We start from the raw sequence: 23,970 nt of genomic DNA, 5'->3' as shown, positions 1-23,970 counted from the left end.
CTCTCCCAACACAGGTGCAAGAGGAAAATGGATCAGTTCAAGGCTGCTTGGCTGCACATGTTGCTCTCAGTATAAAACTGGCCTCTATCATTGTCTCCATATAATTTTGAGTGGTAGTACTGAATAATACAAAATATTTACAATATTTTATTTATTTTGATAAAAGAAAAGCAGCTATAAATTTACTTCTTACACTTCTATGATTGTATTTCTGGTCTGCATTCCAGTTGGTTGATCTTGCCAAATACTGAAATTTTATTATCTGCCAGATTTCTTTCATAAATTTCAATGACAGGTTTCACATGGGAAGCTTTAATTGGGTATTGGGAAAAATTTCTTCACTGAAAGGGTGGCCAGGCATTATAACAGGAAATGGTGGAGTCACTCTCCCTACAAGTGGCACTTGGGGCCATGGTTTAGTGGTGGGCTTGTCAGTGCTGGTTGAAGTTTGGATTCATTCATCTTAAATGCCTTTCCCACCCAAATGATTCTTTGATTCTATGATTTTGTAATTGTCAGAGCAGTGATTTGACAGGATACCCACTGCTCAGGCCATGGATCCTTTACAGGGCACAGTGACACAGTTTCACAGAGTGTTTATTGGAGCCCTGGGCTGATTTCTGTTTGGCAGCAGGAGCTGAGCAGCTGCTCCAGACAAACTCATCCTATTAAAAGTCTTTCAGCATCCCAAGTTCAGTGCTTCTGGATGAGGCAAGGGAGACTTTCAAATCTTGTCAGACTGCCTCATTCACGTAGGAGGTTCAGGCCTTATTGCAGGAGAAGCAAAGGGGTTCAGGTTACTCTGTGTAATGGGGAATTCTTTCTCCATCAGCCAAGAGATTTTAAAGAAAAGAAACCTGGGTTTGCTCCTTTTTCTAAATGTCAAGTGTATTATGACTCATCCTCATTCATCCTTTTCCTTGCAGGCTCTCTTCCTCTCAGACTCCTGAAATATTAATTATGAGGTGGGGTTTTCCCTTGCAAGAGCTTTGTACAGTGACCCACGTGTTGTGTGGCTATGAAAACCTCCCACTCTCCTCTCTTCCACAGGGAGACAAAGGAGAGCAAGGCCCGGAAGGAGAGAAAGGAGAAAAAGGCAATGAAGGACTGAAGGGAAAGGAAGGAGCTCCTGGATATCCCGGCATCCCAGGTGTCCGAGTGAGTCTGTGAAACCAGCCCTTGGTGACCCGTGGGTTCCCTGCAGTGATGAGTTTGTGAACCAGGCCACTGCTCAGGGCAGGAGCTCACCTGAGATGTAACTTGTCCTAAACATTACGGTAAAGTGGGTTGTTTTCATGAAAAACTACATCCAGGAGATGAGTTTGGTCTTTCAGCTAGGATTCACACTTGAGAATGTGAATCTGATCTGCCACAGGCTTTGAGAAATGGTGCCTCCTTCCCACACCTCTGTAATGCCACATGCTGTTAGAGGGGGTGGCCCAGAGGACTGAGAGGGGCTGATTTTTCCCTGGTTGCCACAGCTGGCTTGGGCCTGGAGCTTGGAATTGGCCACCTTGTGCCTGCTCTGATGGTTACTTGCTTGCTTCTGGGCTTCCCTTCTAGGATTTCCCCCTTAAATATAGAAAACAACTAGAAGAAATCAGCAGGATATGACTCCTGAATCCTCAATGAATATCCTGGGCATGTCTGGTTCAGTTGGAGGTCTGATCTTGGTGCTGTAGAAAGAAAAGGTTTGATTCTGGCTCTGAGATGAGAGGAAGCAGGGCAGTGTCAGGTGGAAGAAGGCTCTGCCCAGTGCCCCAGTGGGCTGCTCTGCAAGTCAGGCCTTTCTGCTTGAAATGTGGAGTTTATCAGGTTGCTGACATGGTTTATTCACTGTGATTGTTGTCTGTGATCAGAGTTATCAGCAGCGAGGGCTTTGCAAGGTTCATTCAGCAGAGGGGTGGCCCAGCTCAGTGGGACGCGCTGCTCCCCTGTGACACGTGTCCTACCCCTCATGCAGCTGGGGAACACACCAGCTCCAACCCCACACATCTGTGGAAAAGGAACAAGAAGCCCAAGTGTAAAGGCAGCTCTGAAATGTGTGTGAAGCTCTGAAAGCTCTGAAATGGGTGTGAAGCAGCAGGGCCAGCAGGTACTGCCGAGCCCTGGGTGGATGCTCCATGGTGAAACGTTGATTTTCCTCTTGGTGGTGTTGTGGCTGGCTAAAAGGAGGGCAGGGAGAAGGGTGTGAGGGGATGGAAGCAGCAGAAGAGATGGATTTATGTTATTTTTGGGCTGAGGTTGGGATTTGAGCACTGACTCAACTAGAAAGTGGAAACATTGGCTTAATACTGTAGTGCAGCCCCATAAATGTGCAGAATAAGTCTGTAGTCCTGCCCCAAATAAGGCCACCCTTGGCCACAGGCCCCTGGACCCAACAGGGAGCCCTTTCAGGACTGGGATCATAGCACAGGCAAGGGTGGTCCCCAACACCCCAGCTCCTTCCCAGCTGCAGGCTGGCACGGCTGGACAGTCGCCCTCCATGTGCTGTACTTCTGGCTGGTTCACGTGTTTATATTGTGTATGTTTTAAGAACCAATAAAAATACTAAAATCATGCAAAAGCCATATTAAGTTATAAAGTATAAAATACAGATTCTCTCAGACTCTGTCCCCACTGTTTGCCAGCATGTCCCTGGGAACATGATGCTGTTTTCTGTTTTTTTTTTTTTTTTTAAAAAGGAGTCAATAGAGCCAAGATTCCTGCTCATAATCACTCCCTTTTTTACTGCAGAATGCTGTATTTCCATCTACTATATTAATATACTTCTTTGTATTTCCTTATGCCTAAACTCAGGCAGACTTTCAGACCTGCACAGTCTCCAGATAGTGCTGCCTGCCCTGCCAGACCCTGTTACCTAATACACAGGCTGGTGTTCCTGTGCTCACTGAGGTCATTTAAATATGGAAGTCCTCTGACAGAAGCACAAATAATTTTCCTCTTCCCATTACTGAGAATTTCATTCTACATTCCCATGGAGAGTAAAAATATCAGTGGGATCTTCCTCAGATTTCTGTCAAGATAAGGTTTACAGCTCAGATACAGATAACTGCAAGCCCCTCCTTTCCAGCTGAGGGTTAGAAGCTGGAATATCCAGCCAAGCCATCCTCTGGAGGATGTGCTGCAAAAGCCACCACAGGCACAGCCCACCACAAACTGCACAATGCACAGAAGTCTTTAAGGCTACTGGACTAAGAGAACAAAAAATCTTGTCATGGGGAAGTCGTGAAGGTTGTTTGCCCAAGGGCAGATATCAAGGTGACAAACTCCTGTCCAGGATTTGTATGGTGGCACAGAAATTGGTTGGGGAAGGTGTTGGAGGTGCTTGGATTGCAGGGAGAGGGAGCATGTTGGTTTGGGTGTGCAGATACAGAGTGATTCCACACCACCCTCTTGTGAATGGTTTTAACACTTCTGATGTGACAGTGTAATGCTGTCCAATAATCAGTTTAGATGGTGTTAAGAACTTCATCTTTAGCTATTGCATCTCCATTTGGCCTCTCCTGGCATGACACCCCCAAGTCCTTACATATGTGCTTCACCACATTCCTGCTGGATCCACTGATGTTTTCCTGGGTTTTCCTCAGCTCCAGTATTTGTTGGGATATCCCGCTCAGCTACAAAGGGGACAGGGAAGGTGTTTTGATGCTTCTGTGCCCTTAGTAGGAGAGATGCACACACAAGGATCTGGGCAGCTACCTGTGCCAACAAACTCTAGCTCCATTTGGGGGTGTGAAGCTCATCTTCTGCTTCTGAAAGTGTTGGTGTTTGAGGAAGCTGATGCCCATCTGCAATTGTGGACATAGTCAAGGTTCTCCTAAACCTTGGCTTGTCCCCGTGTTACTCCAGAGGGAGGACCCACAGGGAGTTGCCCTCCATGGACAGCAACAGCCTCTGGAAAAACCCTTTTCATCACAAGGTTCTGCAGCCACAGCATGTCTTGAAGGTTTGTCCTTAATGCCAAGGAAATGTTTAGTCTTAATCTTTATTTTGCTTATGTCTACAGGAATGTGACACTTCACTATCAAGTGTCCTTGTGACAGATGTAGGAAATGAGGTGCCAGATTGCTCTGAAAGGATCTGACTTCACTGCTGGTACATTTTCAGCCTGTTTTGTATATCCTGGCTGGAGCAGAGGCTGGTGCTGGCAGAGCAGGTATAGGAGCTGGGGAATTTGGCATGACCAGCTCACACCTAACGTGGCAACAGGCCAGCATGAAGGATGGTAGGAGATTAGAGGCTCTGCAGTCCTGGAGCTCCCTGGAGATGGCAGATGAAGGGATGTACCCCAGAGCAACTTTGAAAGCTGGAGGAAGCTGGGTCTGTGCTGCTCTTTTGGTCCTGCAGAAGAGAGACACTCACCTGGTAGTCCATGGGGTCAGCACAGGCACATCTGGCTTTCCTGAGCAAGGCTTCATTTTCCAGAGAGTCATCCTGATGCTGATAGCACATGACTGCCTGAGCACAACCAAACTTCCCTCTGTGCTCAGGAAACATTTTTCAGAGATCTTTAGCTTTAACTAGGCTCAGCCATTTCCAGCATTAACATATCTGAAAACTGGTTTCCACTGTGGTTTTGAATCTCTAACAAAAAGCAGCAGGGAGGCCCCAGTTGAGTCTCCAGGGGTAGTTTGTACGTGTTTCAACGCCAGTGGATTTCAGCAAACAAACCTGGCAGCTGAGATGGTCCATGAGCTTCACAGCTGTGGCTGGCAGGGCTTGAGGCAGCTGGAGCTGAGATAAATGAGTATCCTCTATCTTTTGGTCACTTTGTCCAAGTTCACACTGCTCCGTTCAGCCCCAGTTCCTGATCAGCAGAGGAATGGGCCAGTTGTCCCCCTGGCCATAAGAGGGAAATCAGAGCACCAGTGCAAGATCCAGTTGGAATTTCCAGAGATGTGTACCTTTCCTGAGCTGCTTGCCCACGTATTATCTCCTCCCAGTGGTTTCTGTCTTCTAACACAAACTCGTTGCCTTCACTTGACCTTGACTCTCTTCTGAGCATGGCCATTCGCCCTTCAGTTTGAGCAACAAAAGGCTGAAAGTCCCTTCCCCTTCCTCTGCAGAGCACCAGGGACTGTTTGGGCATCTGCACTCAGAGAAACTGCTGGAAATTCAGACTTTTTGTATGGGCAAGGCAAAACAAGGATATTCTCCTCACTGTGTGGGGATACTGGAAAGTACAACAGCCTGGTGAACTCTGGCAAGGCATCCATCAGCAGGGCAAGTGTCGTGGTGTGGTTTGCCAAAATAAAAAAGATAATTTATCTGCTCATCTGTAAGGTTGTGGGGGAATAGTGCCACAGAGCCTGAAACACCCAGAGAACATCCCTGGAGAGTAACCTGCACTCACAAAGGATCTGACTGCCCATCAGAGCTGCACATTGCATCAGAGGATGGTAAAAGCCAGAGGCTGAAGTCGCTGGTGTGCCACCAACAACCTGGTCACAGGCGAGTGGGCCCTGACAGCAACCTCTTCCTCCAAATAGTGCTTCCTTCTGCTGCTTCCCCTCTGCAGTGATAGAAAATGTGGCATTCCAGCCCTTCCCTGGGAGGATGACAAGTCCAGCGGTGGCTGAGGAAGGCCCAGGCTGGTTGGGGGAGGGAGGTGATGGGTTTCCAGCTGCACTCTGTGGCTCTGCACTGTGGTTTGTGTAATGTGCTGCTTGCCATACATGGCAGACATCTGATAGCGAGGGGTTTGCAGTTCCAGGAAAGCAATTGGAGAGCCTGGAAGTACTGAAATACAACATGCTCTGAAACAAGAAATTCCCTCATTGTTCAGCAAAACTGGGAGTTGAGTTCTTTCCACTTCAATTTTAACCTGAAATCCTATCTGCAGTGTCATTCGAGCCATGTCAGGACTCAGAAAGCTTTGAGCCAGACACTCCAATAGTCTGAATTGCCATAAACAATTACATCAGAGAAGATCTTGCTGCATTTGCCTGCCCTGCTGTGGCATGCAGATGTGCACCATCAGCCCAGAAGTGCTTGAAGGGCTGTAAATCCTTTTCCTGTGGTGCAACAAGATCCAAAGTCCTTTCATTTGCTCTTCAAGAGGGTAGACTGAGAGGGCTGGGCTGGGCTGGAGAGCTGAGAAGGTTTTTTGAGGGGACTCACAAGATCAAGCCACTCTCCAGCTCAGTACAGAGTGTGGAGTGAACTCGTGGCTCTTGGCTCCGGTGCTGTGGTCGCTCCCCAGAGCAGCAGCAACCCCACACACAGCTCTGGATGGTGTCCTGAGGATCCTTGCCATCACATTTTTGTCCCTCTCTCATCTACAGGCTACAATCCTGAAGTGGAAGGAGGACTTGCTAGCCAGGATGGACCTTCTGCTCTGAGCTGGCAGAGCTGCTCCTGCAATGCCAGGCTGCTCTGTGGGCTCTGCAGTGCCAGGGCAGAGCAGGAGCATCTCCTCATCTGACACATTGCTCTTGTAGAATGTTGTCCAAATATCACTTACAGCAGAATTTGTCCCAGAGTGGTTTTTGCTCTTTGTTCTTTTCTGTTTCCTGCCACTGAAAACATGATTCAAAGGTTTTCTGCAACAAAGCGCCTCGCTCTGCTGTCGCTGAATCCAGCCATTCTCTGCATACACATGAGCTCAGCCACAGCTGGCAGCACCACATCCATGGCATTCAGCTCCCTGAAAACACTGAGGTTGCAGAAGGACAATCCTGGAGTCACCACTGGTTTTAATCTCTGCTCTCCATGCAGAAATTTATGGATTTCTTTGATAATGTACCGAGCTGCTGTTTCCTGGAAAAGCTGACTTTTGTGCCCTGGACCATGGGCTGTCTATGGAGTAATTACTTGAATGAAATTTCTTAAAATCCCCCAGCTAGAGAGTGTGGGGTCACCCTCTGACTGAGCAGAGGAAGGAATGGGGAACACCAGGCTCGGTGTTCCCCATTGTCTGTGGTACCAGCGAGGTCCTCACACCCTTAATCTTAGGAAATGAGTAGTGTTACTCCAAATCCTGCCCTTGAATAATGTGTTAGGAGTAGATGCACAAGACAGTAAAGTGGGGTCATGCAGGAGGTCAGTTGGTGGCAGAGGGGGCCCAGGAGATCACAACAGGCCCCTGCCCTACAGCCTGTCCTTTCCAGCAGCTGCTACATCAGCTTCTATACTGGAGCCAAATTTCCAGGGCTGAAGGTGTTTGCACTTGGCCATGGTGTGTCCTTGAGTTACAGCCCTGGCATATCATTACTCATGCAGACCAACACCCAGGAAAGCCGTAAGCAGGTATTTGTCCTGCATCAAAAAACAAAGGTGAATAAAGTTGCTCAGAAATGCAGTCAAATATGCTGAAAACCTCTGCTTTGAAGAGTTTGAGACCAAGAGTCAGGGCGATGCCTCTCTGTGGAGCTGCAGGCCTGGGTCTCTCTGCTTCCCCTCCTAGACCCAACGAGAGCATCCCTGGGCACCTCTGCCCATAGCTGCAATCAGCTTCTCCTCTTGCTTTGATAATCAGTGCTGCTGGCCCCAGGGTCAGCCTTTCCTGAACATCCCATTTAATGAAGAGGTACATGCTGGATTTTGTTGTTCGGGTGATATTATTGTGTGGGGCTTTTCCCCCCTTTTTTGCTATTCTGCTCTCTGTGACTCAGTCCACCAAATCCATTGACACCTTTGGAGTAGAGCAGGGTTGCCTGTGAGCCCTGTGCATCCTACAGGGAATCACAGAGCTTTCCCAGTCCCAAGGGAACTGCTGCTTGCAGCAACTGAGGCTGCTCTCCAGCAGCTGAGGGGCTGTTTGGCTCTCGCAGGCTCTGCTGCTGGGGAAGGCAGGCTGATCCCAGCTGGTCTTTGTTTAGAGTTAATAGGAGTCAAAATGAGCCAGAATTTGAAATAAATCCCATTGACTTGGCACAGTTTCTTTCCTGACTCAGACGAAGGAGACACACTTTTTGGGCAGTTGCTCCAAGATTCCCCTCCTTATTGCAAGAGAGGATTTCATTCCCCTCCTCTTCCACAACCCGAGGGCATCTGTGTCCTTCAAAAGGAAGATATTAACCCTTAGTGTTTGGGGGAAGTGTCAGTCAGAGTTGTGCTGCCCAGGTGCTCTCTCTATTCTTTTCTTTCCCATTGTCAGATTCCAACACTAATTTTTTGGAGCATTTTGGTTTCATTGTGTATGAAAGCTTCACAGCTCAGTGGGAATGAGGCCTTGCACTTTTCCTACACTTCTCACTCATCCATCAAGCATTTTAGTGGCACCTTTGTCTCCAGTGCTTTCTTAGAGATGAGGAAGTAGAGGCAAAGAGAGTGGGGGGGGAAAATAATTATCCCAGAAACAAAAATTAGTGGCAGTTCAGAGCTATCAGACTGAACCAGAGCAGCTCAGAGCACACAGCACTGCTCTGTAGATGACTCTTTGCTGCCTTACACTGTGGCTGCTCAGAAAAATCAAGTTAAATAGACCTCTTCCTCCACAAAACCAAAAGCAGCAAGTTTCAGAGCAACAGCTGCATGCAGATAAGAGTTTGCTCTTAAGCAGGGAGTTCAGGATACACAATTTTGGGTTGGATTCCATTTTAAGCTGAGGAGCTCAGCTGAAAGGAAAGTCACAGCGACTCTGGCTGTAGTCTTGCCATCCAAGACGTTTTTATAGGATTTCCCCAGTTTGCTGTTTCTTTGAGCACAGCCAGCTCTACCTGCACTCCCCACTCGGGTTTCCACAGGCAGGCCAAGAGCCCATTACTGCCCAGTGCTCCCAGTGAAACCCTCTGAACCTCACAGTACAATCAGGTCTTTCTTCCCGAGAACAGTTGAGTCTTTCTTCTTTCCCCATACTCATTCAGGAGCTGCTGCCCTGTCTCCTCCCCTTCCAGACTACTGCTAGGCAGAGTGATTATGAAATGTGTTTCTTATAAATCCAAAACATTTATGTCTTCAAATGCCCGGCCTAAATAATCCCACTAATTTCCTGAGTGCTTGTGAACTGTCCTCCATGGGGGGAGGCTTCTCTCGATCAAAGTTTATTAAGTAGAGGTTCTCATATGGAGACATTGCTGAGCAGTAGGAAATTATATGGGGCTTTTTCATTTCCCTTTAAATGAGCTCACTGGCTGGGCCTGGACAATATGGGCATGGTCATCCTATGGTTCATGCTTCCTACCTTTATTGCTGATTTTAGTTTTCATGCCCTTTTTACATCCACTGCCTCAAACTATCACTTTTTTTAGCCCTGTCACCATGTCACTTTTTTCCTTTGCTCAGTAGCTGTATTCTGGTGGTTCTGTTTCTTCCTGCCTTATTTTTGGGAGGGAGGAGTGACCTCAGACCTTCACTCAATGACATACCAAAAAGAAAAAAAAAAAAAAAAAAAAAAAAAAAAAAAGAATAGTTTGAAAATATGCTCCTGCTCCACAGCAGTCCTGAGCAATCCTGAAGCAACCAGAGGCAAGCTTTGGGAAGTTCTGTCACCAGTTCTGTGCCCTGAGAGCTTCCTTCCTGTGCTGTGCTGTGCTGCAAGGAAGGCAGGAACACATTTGCCCTCTGGAATGCCAAGAGCCAAAGCAGGATGGTGAGTCACATCTCTGTTACCACTGCCCCGACCCATTGCCTGCAGCAGGAGCATCACTGGATGTGGGGAAGTTTGGGCCAGGATTTTAGCCCTGTTTGTTGTTTGGCTCTGTTCAGGGCATATCTCTCTGCAGTTCATTCAACTTCCTTGTTTTGTTTTTCTGGATGTTGTTGTCGGAACATAGATTTCAACTGTTGATGTCTGGAGAATTTAAAGCTGAGCTGCTCATCTATTTGCTCCCACTAAACGTTGCTGTTGTGCTGGGCAATAGATCTGACTTTTCTGTCAAGGCCATCAGCAGCTGGAAGTCTCTTTTGCTTTTTCTTTAAAAATTAACCAATTTGCATTGGAAAATAAACCATTATCTTTCCCTTAGGGGAATATCTAAGGCGATACTAAAAAAAAATCCTTGTAAATCTGTGTCCTTACTGAAGATGACAATGAAATTTTAAACATGCTAGACCTCTAGACCTAAGACTATATTTTTTTTTTGCTTTCCTGGGATATTTTGGCATAGCTGAAGGCATGTGACTTAATAAAACTGCAACTTTCCACTGTCCCTGGTCACAAATACCATCATCATCTGGAGGTACTGATATGCTTCTCTAGTGAAGAATGCAGCATATAAAGAGAAATCACCATTTAAAAATAGTCCCACTGACGGAAGAGGCTTGGAAAGAAGATATATTTTCTCAGCAAGCCAGTAACCCAAAGCATACAACAAAATGTGTACAAACCTCGGGAACAAAAGCACCAAGTGTTCAGTGCCTTGGCACAGTGACCCAACTGATGTGAGTCCAGCAAAGGGAACTTGGGTTTAATTATTTTGATGTGCAGGCTTTTGTACATCTTCTGTCCTATCTCTGCTACAGAGAGAAGAAATATTAGGAACTTTAGGAACTTCACATTGCAGTAAAAGAGGTACCAAAAGATGCTACATTCCCAATGTACTTTGGGAAGAGCCTGGATGAAGATGCCGTGTCATTGAACTTTTTTTATATCCTTTCTTTTTTCTTCCTGTTCTGGCCCTGATTTTTTTCGTCCCTGGACAGATGAGTCAGAAGAATGGAGAGAAAAAGGATGGGACTATTTTTGAAGGCTACCTAAGTTGTTGCTGGGCTTTTTCTTCCCTATGCAATGTGTGGAGTGGGGCAGTGCAGTGATTTCTGGGAACTGTGCAAACCCCTGCGTATGTGCCCTGGGAACATCTGGGATTGCAACAGCAACCACATCTGGATCATCACAAGTAGAGATATCACATATCTGGGAACCCCAGACAAGTGCTGAACTGCCTCTAAATTCATCTGGGCAGAGTTCCTGTGCAGTTGGAGAAAGCATATCCAGGAAAATCAGACACATGGTAGGCTTCCCACTCACCAGCAGAGCTTGCTGGCCAAAGTCCTAGAAAGCGTGCTGGGAGAGCACGGAAATATCCCTGACTGATAGAGCTTATTCCTCTCGAGGAGGTGACTCAGTAAGTCAAAATCTGAGCCACGTCTCTGCCGGTGGCGTCGCCAGCGTGGTTTGACCCTTTTTTTTATACCAGCCAAGCTTTTAACCGGTGGATGAGAGTCAAGAACAGCAAGGGAGGCTTGGAACAAGGTCTCCATGGCTTCCTGTGAGTGACAGCTCATCTCCCTGTCACTGACAGGAGCTGGTGATGCTGCCAATGTTTCTTTCTTCAGCAATGGAGAAAGAGCTGCACCCCAGCTGGAGGACCCAGGAGAACCTTCTGGAGCAGATGAACATCCCTGCTCCCTGAGGCCGATGCATCATAAGGGGAAAATGGTACAAGGAGTTTATTGGAGCCCATATCTGTGTTCACATCCACCACCGAGGGAAAAGACAAGCTGAAGGAGCCCGGAGAAAGTCTGAGAAGCTGTTTGTACATGGCACAGTCTCCCTGTGGATCGAGCTCATTTTTGTGAGCAGGACTTGGACTGTCAAAGTTTGGTTTGGTTTTTGTTGTTTACCCTCTCTCAGATGACTCTATTTGTACTCCGTGATGGTGAGTGCAAGCAGGAACTTGAATGCTGACAGATTTTAGGAGCAGTGTGGAAATTTTGTTTCTCAGATGGGAAAATTTAAAGCCTGAACTTGTCTTCTTGAAAAACAAAGACATTTTCCAATGCAGAGTAGAATCAAGTTTCAGTCATGAATCTTCCATGGGAGATGTATCCTGGTGGAGGGAGCCAGGCTGTACCTTCAGACTCTTCTGAAGAAGCTGTGAGATCCTCATGACCTCCCTGTGAACAGGGTCCACCTGCTCTGCCCAATGATAAAGAGTGTGTCTCACCAATGTACTGGTAGCTGCATTTTTTACAGACAATATAACACTTTCTCAGCCTGAGGATGGAACCTTTGCATGGAAATCTTTGTTTCATGAGCTGCCATTAGCACTGCAGTTCCAGGAGCACATCTGAGTGTGCAAAACTACTCTGCTGGAGAAGACCAAGGCCTTGGCTATCACTGACTTAGAAACAGATCTAGCTTAGAATGGGCATTCTCCCATCTGCAGGAAGCATCTACTGCTTGTGCTTCCACAAGCTCTTAAAACACAGTCCAGGGAGACTGATGGAAAAACACTATGCAACTGATTAAAAACCCCAGTTGTCTCTTTATTCAGTCACATCTTGTTTTAGCAGTAGAGCTTTATGAGTGATTCCACTATTCCCTCTCCCAATTTTTAAGCCATAATGTGCCAGGGCACTGCTGCAGAGCAGGGGCTGTGGAGTTACTGTGCTTCAGGTGCTGAGTACCAGGTCCCACAGTGAGCTGCTGTGGAGCTGGAAGGGTCTGGCCTTTTCTGATGCTTTCATTAGTGAGGACTTCTCTGTGCTCCTGTCAAAAGTGTAAATCATGTGGGTGATGCTGGAGGCTTGGCACCCATCATCTACTGTGGCTGCTCGGCATCTGTGGGAAAGTAGTTCCAAAAGTGATCTCTTGGAAAGTGGCAGCAAAAAATAGCACACAAAAAAAAAAAAAAAAAAAAAAAAAAAAAAAAAAAAACACAAAAAAAAAAAAAAAAACCCTGAACAGTATGGAAGAGACACAGAACAAGGCTCATATGCTCCTCTGCAGGGACCTGTGCTTTGTGAAGCCTAATGGTGTTGGCAAGGTGGACTCCTGAAATGTTTGACTTAGGTAAAATGGAGCTATTCCCTCTGGAGAAATGAACTGGCACAATCCTTTAGGGTTGGAATAAGTCTGAATTGCTCCTTTGTGTTCAGAGCAGGCACTTCTGAGGCCCATGTTTCAGATCAGAGTGAAAACCCCCCGATATGTATCACTTTATAAGTTGCTTTTATTCAGCTGAGACTGCAACACCAGCCATGGTGAAAATTATACCTTCTGAGCTGGGAGGAGGGGGAGCAGAGGGAAAGATGTGGTGCTGGTGTGGAGATGCTGTTGAAACGTTTGTCACAATTGCCAAAAAGCATGAGTTATTTTCTTCAGTTATACTTTTTGCTTCTTTCTGACAAATTCAAAATATTCTGTCTCTCTTGCAGCCAACAGAGTGAAGCACTGGATAAAATGAGGTCCCCTAAGGAGAGGCTTCAGTATTTAGTTGCTCATCATAGCACATGTCTGCGGTGTGGGTGCGAGCAGGGGCAGCAGGCTCTGCACCCACACTGGGTTCTGAAAGCACTTCAGCATTCCTGTCTCTGCTTGCTATGGCTCCCACCTCAAGTTTTGCATCCCACTGCATTTCTAGAAGCCTGATCAGTAGATTGTGGTTTCTGCATGTGGCAGTAATAATACAAATAGAGGGAGGGGGTTTTCACTGTGAGCAGGAAGTTGTGTGTGTAGGTGCATAGAGAATGAAACCATTGCCTTTTTTCACAAGGTAAAAATAAGGAAAGGTGCTGTGGAATCAATGGTTCTATTGGTAGGCTCCTAAAACTGTATAAAAAGTGTTTATACCTAATTTAGTGCTGAAGTTGATGAAGGATACAACTGTTGGTAGATTAGTGGTGCAGAGATGGCAGCTCAGGTGTGAACCAGAGGAAACCTTTTGTGGGAATCAGGGTAAATGTGTTTTCCACATTTCTGCCCATTCTATACCAGAGGCTGGATAGGTGCACTTCTAGAGATCCTTCTTTTGCACCCTTGGAGACAGATGGGCACAGTTTTCCATGACCCACCTATCTTCAAGACGTGATTTTAAAGTCATCATCATCAAAATTATCACAATGTCACCTTTCAGCTGTGTTGCCCAAGAGTCACCTGAGCACAAAGATCTTTCCACCTTTAAGCAATGAGTTTTCCTCCATGTGTTGGAGCAGCTAAAGACCAAACTCAGGCACAGCCCAGCTGTAGCACCTGTGGATTGTGATTTGACCTGCACAACTTCCTGGCCTCCTTGTTGGCCCCCATGTGTGGGTGAGGATGCTCTCAGGTTTGCGTGTGCTAGGGAAATGGCTTGGGAGTGTCTGGTTGGGATGCAACTTCTTTGCTTTCCCATTCCAACAGCCTTTTTTTTTTTTTTTTCCCCTTCCAGGGACCAGAAGGGAAACCAGGAAAACAGGGGGAAAAGGGCAAGCCTGGCCAGAAGGTAGGAACATCTCCCTTCGATAACATCACAGCCTGTGGCTCTCCCTTTCGTTACTCGTCTCTGACATTTTCCTGCAGAAGGAGTTTTGTCCTACACTGATGTCAGTGCCTTTGCTCTGCAGGGCAGCAAAGGCTACCAGGGGCAGCTCGGCGAGATGGGATCCCCAGGGAAGCAGGGGCCGAAGGGGAACCAAGGCCCCAAAGGATCCCGAGGTACCCTGGGACCGATGGTGAGAAGAGCTCTGCAAACGGTTGAACACAACTCAGAGAAACCTGACTGGCAGTGGTGGGCACGGGCCTGAATGGAGCAGAGAGCCCAGCAGAGGCTTCAGGGCACTGAAATGCTGTTACATGGGCTGAATTGGCCAAAACATCTTAACCCTTGCTCCGAGCAGCACAGGAGAGAGTCCGTAGGGCTGGTTGGGTTGGTGCCCCGTGAGCCCAGCTCACGTTGCATTGAGGCAGTTCTTCACAACTCCCCAGATAGGCTGAAATTGCTGAAATATTGGGGATTTTTCCTCAGCTGAGTGAGCTGATAAGCTATTTTTTGCTAAGATCTTCTCCTTTGAGACTGCACACTCATGGCAAGGACTGCTTCCAAGTCAGGCTGTGTTGTTACAAGGAACTCTGCCTTGGATTGCTGCCCTGTTTCTACACCCACTCTTGATCCACTTATCTAAAACACTTGGAGCAAGAAGAAATATAGCATGGGAAAGGGTTTGCACTGGGTACTGAAGGTGAGGCTTCCAGAGAGAACAGCCATAGTGTGGCAGAAAGGGGAGATATTTAATTTGCTTTAGGCACAAGAGATAAATGCATCAAGATAGCAGTGGTACGTAAAAGTGCCTCTCATGCATTGCAGGCTGGTTAGGAAACTTCTTGCACTCTATTTGATAGAACTTAGTGTAAAATCAGGAATTATTTATGAACTAGGAATAGTGGTGATATTTCAGAACAGCAGCAAATGAGTGACAGAGTGATGGTTTTGCTGATAGTGTTTTCCTGCACTAAAAACTGTGGCCTCACCACATATCCTCCTTTAATAGTCTTTGGCAAAGCCTCCATGGATTATTTCACAAGGAAGCAAAGCAATATCTCAGCAACAGTCTGTTGGAGTAGACATGTCTCTGTCTTGTGGAAAGGGCTTTTTTCCATGCTAAATGGGATTATATGGAAATTTGGTGGCTCACTTTAATCTGATGATCTGATTTAAACCCCTTTGTTCGCTCTGCTAAAGGTGTGTTTCTGGTCTGTGAAAGTGTGGTGGACTTGCTAGCACAACACTAATTTGGATACAAAGATGTGCAGGAGGGCAGATGAAGAGCACAGAACCACAGCCATTTCTGATAGCAAATCTGAGTGAGGTGGGGAAAGGATTGCTGCAGTCAGGCAAAGGCATAGAACGGCCTGCTGGCACAGCCCTCTCCATGTGTAAGAGGTTAAAGCCAAGGAGAAGGCATGAGGTGGCTGCAGCAGAGCTCTCTGCTGGCCAGGAGGACTGGCCACACTCCCACATATGCTGATCTTTGCTTTGCACAGCTCAGTGCCTCCTCCCCTCATGCTAACACCATGGGCTGCTCTCTCAGTCCCTCTGTCTTTGCCTCTCCAGGGAGCTCCAGGAAGGATGGGTGCTCAAGGGGACCCAGGCTTAAAGGGTTACCAGGTAAGGGTTTTATTTTCACCTCCCAGCTTTTATCCGTTCTTAAACGCAACAAGACTGCCACTCCAGGATGAAAATTGTTCTTAACCCGTGATTTATTTCTGACCTCGAGTTTAGTTCTCTGTCAAGTCTCTGTTTGCACCACCTGCATTTGGTTCATCTCTGCCCGTGTGACCCACGTGTCCCTCCAAAGCTGGCATGCACCACCCAGGGCTTGTGAGATCTGGCAGGGAACCAGGGAGGACTTTCAGTTCCACAGCTCTTTCCTGCCTCCTCACGTGCTGTCTGCTCTCCACAGGGACATGCAGGACCACCGGGGCCAATTGGACCACCTGGGCCAAAGGGGGAAAAGGTAAGTTCAGGGGGTTTGGCCATCTCATTTCCCCTTGACTGAGACAATTGTCCCACTGCTGTAACTCCCATGCATCTGCACTCTCCTCACCCTGTGGCTGAGGCAGAGGTGCCTCCTCGACCACACATTCACTCACATAACCCCTCAAAGCTACTGCCTTGCCTCTGCCAGTCAGTGCCAGGACACCCGTGCCACCAGCACGTGCTTCCCAGACACCACGTGCCCTGTGCCAGAGGCTGAGCCAGCCAGCATGAGCCCTGAGGATGTGTTTTTCCTGCATCCACAGGAATTCAGCTCAATCCCCAAGCCAAAAGGAGTCAGACTCGTAGCTTTCTGTGATCAGGTCACAGTAACTCCCTGCACAGACGAGCTGATCTTCAGCTGCTGGCGTTTCTCCTCTCCATGGCCCTTGCTCCATGTTCCTTGTGCCCCACCTTTCGACAGCCCCCTGGCTGCAGCTGCCCTGACTCAGAGCCCTCTTTCCACGGTGGCTTTCCCCTGGAGTTTTCCCCCTTTGCTGAGTCAGCACAGCCATAACCAGTTCAGGCTGGAGCAGTGACTCACGCTTTAGTGGTTTCCTGTCGGCTCCACGGCTGCTTGGCGCTCCCAGGGCTGATGGTGTCCTTCACATGCCTTCTGCAGCCCTGCTCCCTCCCTCCTGAGATCTCTCTGCAGAAGGCTCTGGGGAGAGCTCCTTGTGACCTTCCAGTACATAAAGGGGGCTAGCTAAAAGAGGGGAGCAGCTTCCAACAATGGACTGGGGGGAATGCTCTTAAAACAAAAGTGTAAAGATTTTGGTTAGATGTCAGGAAGTTCTCTTCTCAGACAGTGGTAAAGCACTGGCACAGGTCTGGGCTGCCCTGTCCCTGGAAGTGTCCAAGGCCAGGTTGGATGGGGCTTGGAGCAACCTGGTCTGGTGGGAGGGGTCCCTGCCATGGCAAGGAGTGGAACGAGATGGATTTTAAGGTCCCTTTCAACCCAAACCGTTCTGTGATTCTCCCTTGGCGTGGGAAGCGAAGAGATGGTGATGGGGACTGGTCAGTCGTGAGGTCCCCATGAAGAGGAGAGATGCATGAACTCTTTCTGCTCGTTGTCTACTCCCCATCACCAAGAGAGCATTCAGCTTTGCCTCTGCACACAGGTGGGAGAGCAGCTGTAGTGCAGACAGGAGCTTCATTGCTTATAAAATGAGTTTATAAAGACTTGCCCTTGCTGGGGCTTTGAATGGATCCCTTCAGGCTCCTGGTGTCAGGATACCCTGCTCACACCCTGCTCTGCCTGGAGATTCCCCATGCACCCAGGAGCCACTGGGGCAGGGCAAGCTGCAGTGTTCCACTGAGACATTCACACGCCTCAGAAATTTCACTTTGGGGGTGAACAATGGCCATTGTGCTTTTTCTCCCATTTCCTGCTGCTGAAACATCCATGGAGGAACAGCTGCTGATGTTCCTGCTGCTCCCTATCTCCATTGCTGCCTTGCTGAACTGCCTGGCAACTGTTAGACAAGCACAGCCAGCCCAGGATGATGTGAGAGCTCACGACCAGGCACATTGTCAGCTCAGAACCTGACCCAGAGGTTTCTTACAATTCCACTGTCAAATCTTGAGCATCCTGGCAAAAAGTTGTGAGTCATGAATGACTAGCAAAAACAAGGTCAGCCATTGACCCTGCTGTCATTGAGATGTGCAGATGTGTATGTCTATTGCTTAAATTGCAGCTGTAGTTTTATTTGAAAACATTTTAAATTGCCATCTTGAAAGCTCCTGTAATTTCAGTAGCAAATGATCCCCAAATTATTCATCTGAAGTGCTCAGCAGAGCATTTTGCCCTTCATCAACAGGATGTTGCTCTGCAAAAGGACACTAGAAAAGCACTCCCTGAGTGGATCTGGTGTCAAAAGAGCACAGCAGTGTTATGATAAATTAATTCCACGTGCAAGTATCCAACTCTGAAGACTGATGAAGCCACCAAAGTGTTCAATGCACCCTGCTAAGAGCAGTCAGCTCTGTTAATGACCACTGACAGCTGGATCTCCTCACTCCTGTTCTCCTGGAAGCAGTGGGTCTGCTGACACCTTGCTGGGGAGCAAAAGATGCTGAACCAGGAGAGCACAAAATCATGTACTGAGCCTCCAGCACTGCTTCCTGCAGCATGCAGGTGCTCCACAAAATCTTGCATCTAAGTTTTCCCATCCACCTTCCCTCATCTCCTAAGAGCTGCCTGGATCCCAGCCTAAAGACAGACAGATTCCTTCCCTCCAGACATCTGTAACCTCTCACAAGAGTGTGAACACAAAAAATGGAAGCCTGAAAGTGAGAAATAAAGAGGAAATGGAAATGGGACCGTGAGCACTCTGTGAGCTTTAAGCAACATGGTGAATGGAGCTGTGCTGAAGGGAGAGGATGTAATGGTGGGGAAGGTCTTCCCTTTTTCAGAAAAGAAAGCAGTTTGGTGAGAGGCAGTGCTGTGGAATCCTGCTCCCTTGTGCCATCCCAGCCAGCCACTCCACCACATTTCATACATTTGCAGCTCCTCAAAGAGGCCTTGCTCAGAGCAGACGCCTGCTCTTGGCAGCTGCTTAAAGCAGTCCAGATGGGATCCTTTTAAAAATTACAAACTGGTGTATCTCACTTTGGGACAGGAGCCAACAACAACAAGCCTTCCCTTCTTCCCCATGCATTTTCCATTTGTATCCTAACATGTTTACTTTGCTGCCCTTTACTCTAACTTTTTTCACTGCAACTTTCTGAAGAATTAGCACAGATCTTTCATCTCTCTCTCAAGCAGCTGAGGCACCAGGAAGCTCTGGAGGAGCTCCGTTTCACAGTCCTAGAGCTGACCGGGCTGCAGGATTTTCTCAGGCAGGAGACAGAGAACAAGGTGGGGATTAGCCTCAAGGGGAAACAAAGCCACCATGGGGAGAAAATCCGTGAGTCTTGATGCTCTTCAAGGGTCCCCAGAATTAGGAGCTATCTCTGACTTCATCACACTCATCTCAAGTCCCAAATGGCAAAGGTGTGCACATCCTGCTTGGGAAGAAGCAATCAGTGCCAAGACTTCTGCATAGCAACAGACACACTGGGATGATTTTTTTCTTTCCCTGAGAGTTGAGAAACGGTGTCTTTGTTTCCCTTCTAGGCAACATTCCTTAGATAGTGGCTAGAAGGCAAACCAGTTGCCAGGTATTTCGCTGCTGGCTTCCGGCAGCAAGTTCAGTAGCGCTGGAAACTGTTGGCAGAGCCTGTGAGGGTTTGCTTCCCCTCCTCTCCTCTCTGCCACCCAGGTTTCTCTCAGAGTCAGGCAGGCTCACCAAGAAATTTCCCATGTGTCCTTACTATCAGCTGCTGCAACTCCAACAGGAGAGTAGCCCAGAGAGAAGGTCAAAGAGAATTGTAAATACACCAGAAAGGGCTGGTGCAACCACTGAGAATTACACAAAGTCTGTGAAAAACTTGGCTCTGCAATCTTTGGAGATTTGGACGTTCAAGACTTCTTGGAGCACCCAAGCACCTCCAATACAGCAGCTCCACTGTGCCAGAACCCCCCAAACTGCACCAAAGGAGCTCTGAGACATGTTCATCCTAAGGAGACAAAGTGCCAGAGACTGCTATGGAGTAGTCAAAAACTGGAGGAGCTGGAATGTAGCATTCTTCCATGGGGAGCTGAGAAACAGCCGTCTCTGAGCTGGACTCCAGAGAAAACAGGACATCGTGACCCTGAGTGACTTTCACAACAGAATTTAAAAGGATAGTGTCTCTGTTAAGTCTTAAGGGATCTCTCTGTGGATGTTTTGGAGAGACCTCAGTCATAAATAAGCTGGGTGATGTTATCTACCAGCCAAACCATGAGCTCTGAGCTCGTGCTGTGGAGCATCCCAGCAAGGAGAGGGGTGTGTAAGAGGCTGTCTCACCTGGCTGATTGTAAAACAAGCCCACAATGGTGGCACACAACCAAGGAGCCCATCCAGACCACCCGTGCTCCCACGACAGCCCAGACAGCACTCAAGGAGGGTGGGGAAATGCTTGATTAAAGAGTTTGGTCAAACTGTCAGCAATAAAATTCAGAGGCAGAGAGCTATTTCCCATATTGTCGTAATTACATCCTGCTTGCTTAGTTTTAGGAGTTGTTGAAAATAACCCTTTGCACCTGGTTACTTAAGGAGGCGAGTTAGACCAGGGAAAAACAACCACCAGAAATCAGGAAAGCAAATGTTGGTGAAACAAACAACAAAAAAATTTGTTTAGTCTTTTCTTGGGATGAAAAGGGAGTAAATTCAACAGAGGCTTTGAGTTCCCGTGATACGGAAGGACTGGATTGGGTCTGTACAGACACATCTGCTCTAAAATCTGTTGTTTATATTAATACTAACATTTTATTCACAGGGACAACAAGGTGATGACGGGAAGGTAGAAGGCCCACAGGGACCACCTGGAGATAGAGTAAGATGTTAAATCCCTTCTCTAATCAATCCTAGAGTGATTTTTGGGGGTGGATCAGTTGGGTTGCTGCCTTACTTGTAGAACATACACAAGCCATTGAGATATTGCAGATGACAGCTTGTTTACATCCACCTCAAGTCCTTGTTGTGCTCTTGTAGGGCCCCGTTGGTGACAGAGGTGACCGAGGGGAGCCTGGAGACACTGGTTATCCTGTGAGTCTTATTCCAAGTGCATGATTCAAAAATGTTTACCTTGGGGAAGCGCTCCCAGTCCACATCAGCCCACAGAACTGCAGTCCCAGTTCATAACCTGCTGTTGTCCCTGGTCAGCTGCTGCACAATGCTGTGATTCAGACAGAGAACAATTCAGTTGTCTTTACCTAAAGCAGTAAAAACATTGCTGAAGGCAAGAAAGTGAGCACCTCACCCTGCCCTGCACCTGCTGAGTGAGGCTAAAAGAATGAGCAGGACCATTGGAGCACAGGTCTCTGTGATTATCAAGGAGACATCCTAGACAAGATGTGTGCAAGAGAGGCCGTGTCAGTGCTGGACAAATCTCAAAACTGATGTGCCTGTGGCTGCAGATTCTTTTAAAGAGCTATGAACTTTAAGATTTGGAGACTTCCAAAATCTTGGCAAGATTTCTCTCAAAAGCAAAACCAGGGCTATGAATTATCCTGCTGTGCTCCTTATACTCTCCTTGCAGGACATTTTCAGCTGATTGGTGCTGATCTGCAAAGGCTCCATGAATTAAGTGTTACCTCCAATCAAAAGCACCTGGTCAGAGCAACCCATTACAGTAATTTACAGAAGATTTTGAATTCATCAGAGTAGCAGTGCTGCTGCCTTATTTTCTAGGACAGCTGCCTCCAACTGTTCCCTTCCATTAGTGCTGTGTGTATTTTGGGATGCATTAGAACACCTTTGCTGCTTAGCTGGTGATGAGCAGTTCCTCTTTCCAAAGCATATCCACAGGATTTGGGCACTACCCACAACTTCACCATTTCTGTATCAGCAGAATGCAGACACATGTGTCTTCTTCTGCCCCTTAAATCACATTACATTCATTTTTCTTTCTCATTGCCACAAAAGAACAAAGGCATGTTCCCTCTCTGTTTTTTTATTTAAGGGTCAGGAAGGGCTTGATGGAGAAAGAGGAAAACCTGGGCAGCAAGGCTTACCGGTAAGAGATGCTGCTTTATTGTAAGGTACCCAATGCCCCAGGCATAGGGAAAACAGGGAGGTGGGAAGGGCTGCAGTAGGAGTGTGTGGTGAGCTGTGAAATGTGGGCATTTCCATCAGCCAGGCCTATGGAATGGGCATTTTGAGCCACGTTTGAGACTAATAAATGGGTGACAAAACAGTCCTTTCCAAAACCATCCTTTCTGAATGGTCTGTGAGGGATTAGAAATCTTAGGAGATGGGTGGTGGGAGATGGCAGTGACAGTGGAAGGATCTGCCTGGAAATCCATTTGATGTGCTGCTGGTCCAGTGTGAGGTTAAACCATATTATTCCACTTGCAAGTTGTTTCCCCTCAAACCAGTGAAAGACTTTGTGAAAGACTAAATTAAATCCAAACTCAAGGGAAGGACTTTTTATTCCCTTGCTATATACAGTAGCATCTGATCTTTATATGTGACTATTGCAACTGTGAGTGCAGCAGCACATTAAATGTAGTTTGTATTGGGAAATAAAGTTGAATCAATTCCCACTCTTTGTAAGGATGTTGGGAAGAACAACTGATTCTATTTTTGGGTTTAAAATGGTAGTGCTCTGTTATATGGCCCAGAAATGAGATGAGCTGCTGCATTCCCCAGTGGATGTAATTTATCTGGGGGTTGGAAGCCCCTCAGATGATTCAGATGGAAGCAGAAACTTTGGATTGTCTTTAGTAAAGGTCCATTAGAAACATGGCTCAAAAACAAGCTGAAAAAGGACAGCTCTACAGGGAGTCCTTCCTTACCATTTATTTGATGTTAGTCCAGAAATTGCCACTGACACAAATACCAAAAAACCCAGCCTGACTGAGATGGGTGTGATGGGGAAGAGAGCAGTGAAATACCCTCTCTGCTTTACTCCATAGGCAGTTTTCTAGCACCTGACCCCCAGGTGAAACCAAGGCAAGGGCTGCAGTGCTCAAAAGGGAGGTGGCACCAGCAGTCACTGTGTAAACTGCTCATTCTGCACACAGTTTCTGCACACAGGCTCCTTCCTGCCCACCTCTCAGCACTGCTCTCCAGGCCCCATCTGGAATTTGGTGAATGATTTCCACAAATACAAGCACCACCCAAGCGAGGGGCAGAGTTGCTTCTTCTCCAATTGACACCCTGTTAATGCTCTCTGGAGTTCCTTGCTCCTTTTTCCCCAGGGCCCTGTCTGAATTGGTTCCATACAGTCAGCGTTATTAGGGCACAAAAAAATGCTGTTCTTTGTACTTCATGCAAGATACTGCCAGAAGAGAATTTCAAGCAGATTTTTCTTGTTTATGTTTTGTAGGGGGATCCTGGATCACCAGGCAAGCCAGGAGCAAAGGGATCCAAAGGTGATGTGGTAGGTTTCAGCAGGGTGGATTTACAGTGTCCCAAGTTTAAAGAAATTCTCTAATTAAGAGGACTCTCATGGTTTTGCCCAGGAAAATGTGGGATATTTGCCTATGGTCCATGCCTTGAAAGGCTGTGGAGATCCTTGTGGGAGGGCTGTAAACATTTGGGTGTCCCAGCCCAGTGGTTTGTGGGCTTCGTGGAGCTGGAGAAGATCAAGATCAATTCCAGCTCCAGCATGATGGGTGACTCCTGGGCAGGTCTCTAGTCCCTGCCATGGGTTGTGTCTCTTTCCCATGCCCTGTTTGTGCTGTCTCCAGCCACAGCTGGCTCGTCCATCCCCAAGGAGGGCTGAGCCAGGGAAGAGTCTCTCCTTTTCACTTGAACCATAAACATTTCTGGCTTGAAACCTTCTGGGTTTGGAGTCCATTTATCCATGGAGTTGTTTCTTGGAACAATCCCTCTAACTTCTTGTCCTTATTGAGCAAGAAAACCCAGGACACATGGGTCCTTCAGGGTTCACTGGGGCACGTCACACCTACTCCTACCTCCACATCTGGCTGTTATGACAGCTTGCTAATTATTCTCACAGACCAGGGACTTTATTTGCTAAAACATAAATATGTGGCCTCAATACTCAGCAAATTCCTGCTCTCTCTTGGCAGATGTCAGGGTTTCTAATCTGACCCTGCTGGGGGTAATGCTAGAAGATAGCTTTAGGTCTTCTTGGCAAGAAGTGTACCAGGTGATAAGACAAATAAATTCTGCCCATCAATGGATAATTTGGAACTGCCTTGGGGTCTAATGAATAGCAGGGGAAGCACCCCCAGGAATATTTCTTTTATGTAGCTGGCCAGCATGGTCCTGTGCAGATGGAGAAACAATGCACA

At 47.3% G+C, this 23,970-nt stretch overlaps 1 protein-coding gene across 3 annotated transcripts in view; it reads left to right on the top strand.

The window, feature by feature from the left end:
- The window catches only part of COL27A1 (collagen type XXVII alpha 1 chain), a 141,486-nt gene that overhangs the window by 105,268 nt on the left and 12,248 nt on the right, over nucleotides 1–23,970 (top strand). For all 3 annotated transcript variants that reach the window (XM_053962226.1, XM_053962225.1, XM_053962228.1), the window contains 9 exons: nucleotides 1,051–1,158; nucleotides 14,037–14,090; nucleotides 14,212–14,319; nucleotides 15,699–15,752; nucleotides 16,048–16,101; nucleotides 20,484–20,540; nucleotides 20,699–20,752; nucleotides 21,669–21,722; nucleotides 23,037–23,090. In XM_053962226.1, coding sequence (XP_053818201.1) covers nucleotides 1,051–1,158; nucleotides 14,037–14,090; nucleotides 14,212–14,319; nucleotides 15,699–15,752; nucleotides 16,048–16,101; nucleotides 20,484–20,540; nucleotides 20,699–20,752; nucleotides 21,669–21,722; nucleotides 23,037–23,090 — 597 coding nt within the window. The remainder of the gene's footprint in view (nucleotides 1–1,050; nucleotides 1,159–14,036; nucleotides 14,091–14,211; nucleotides 14,320–15,698; nucleotides 15,753–16,047; nucleotides 16,102–20,483; nucleotides 20,541–20,698; nucleotides 20,753–21,668; nucleotides 21,723–23,036; nucleotides 23,091–23,970) is intronic.

Source organism: Vidua chalybeata, chromosome 21 (assembly GCF_026979565.1).
Source record: "Vidua chalybeata isolate OUT-0048 chromosome 21, bVidCha1 merged haplotype, whole genome shotgun sequence".
NCBI classification, from domain to species: Eukaryota; Metazoa; Chordata; class Aves; order Passeriformes; family Viduidae; genus Vidua; species Vidua chalybeata.
Note: the sequence above shows the minus strand (reverse complement) of the source record. Positions and strands in the feature narration are given on the sequence as shown.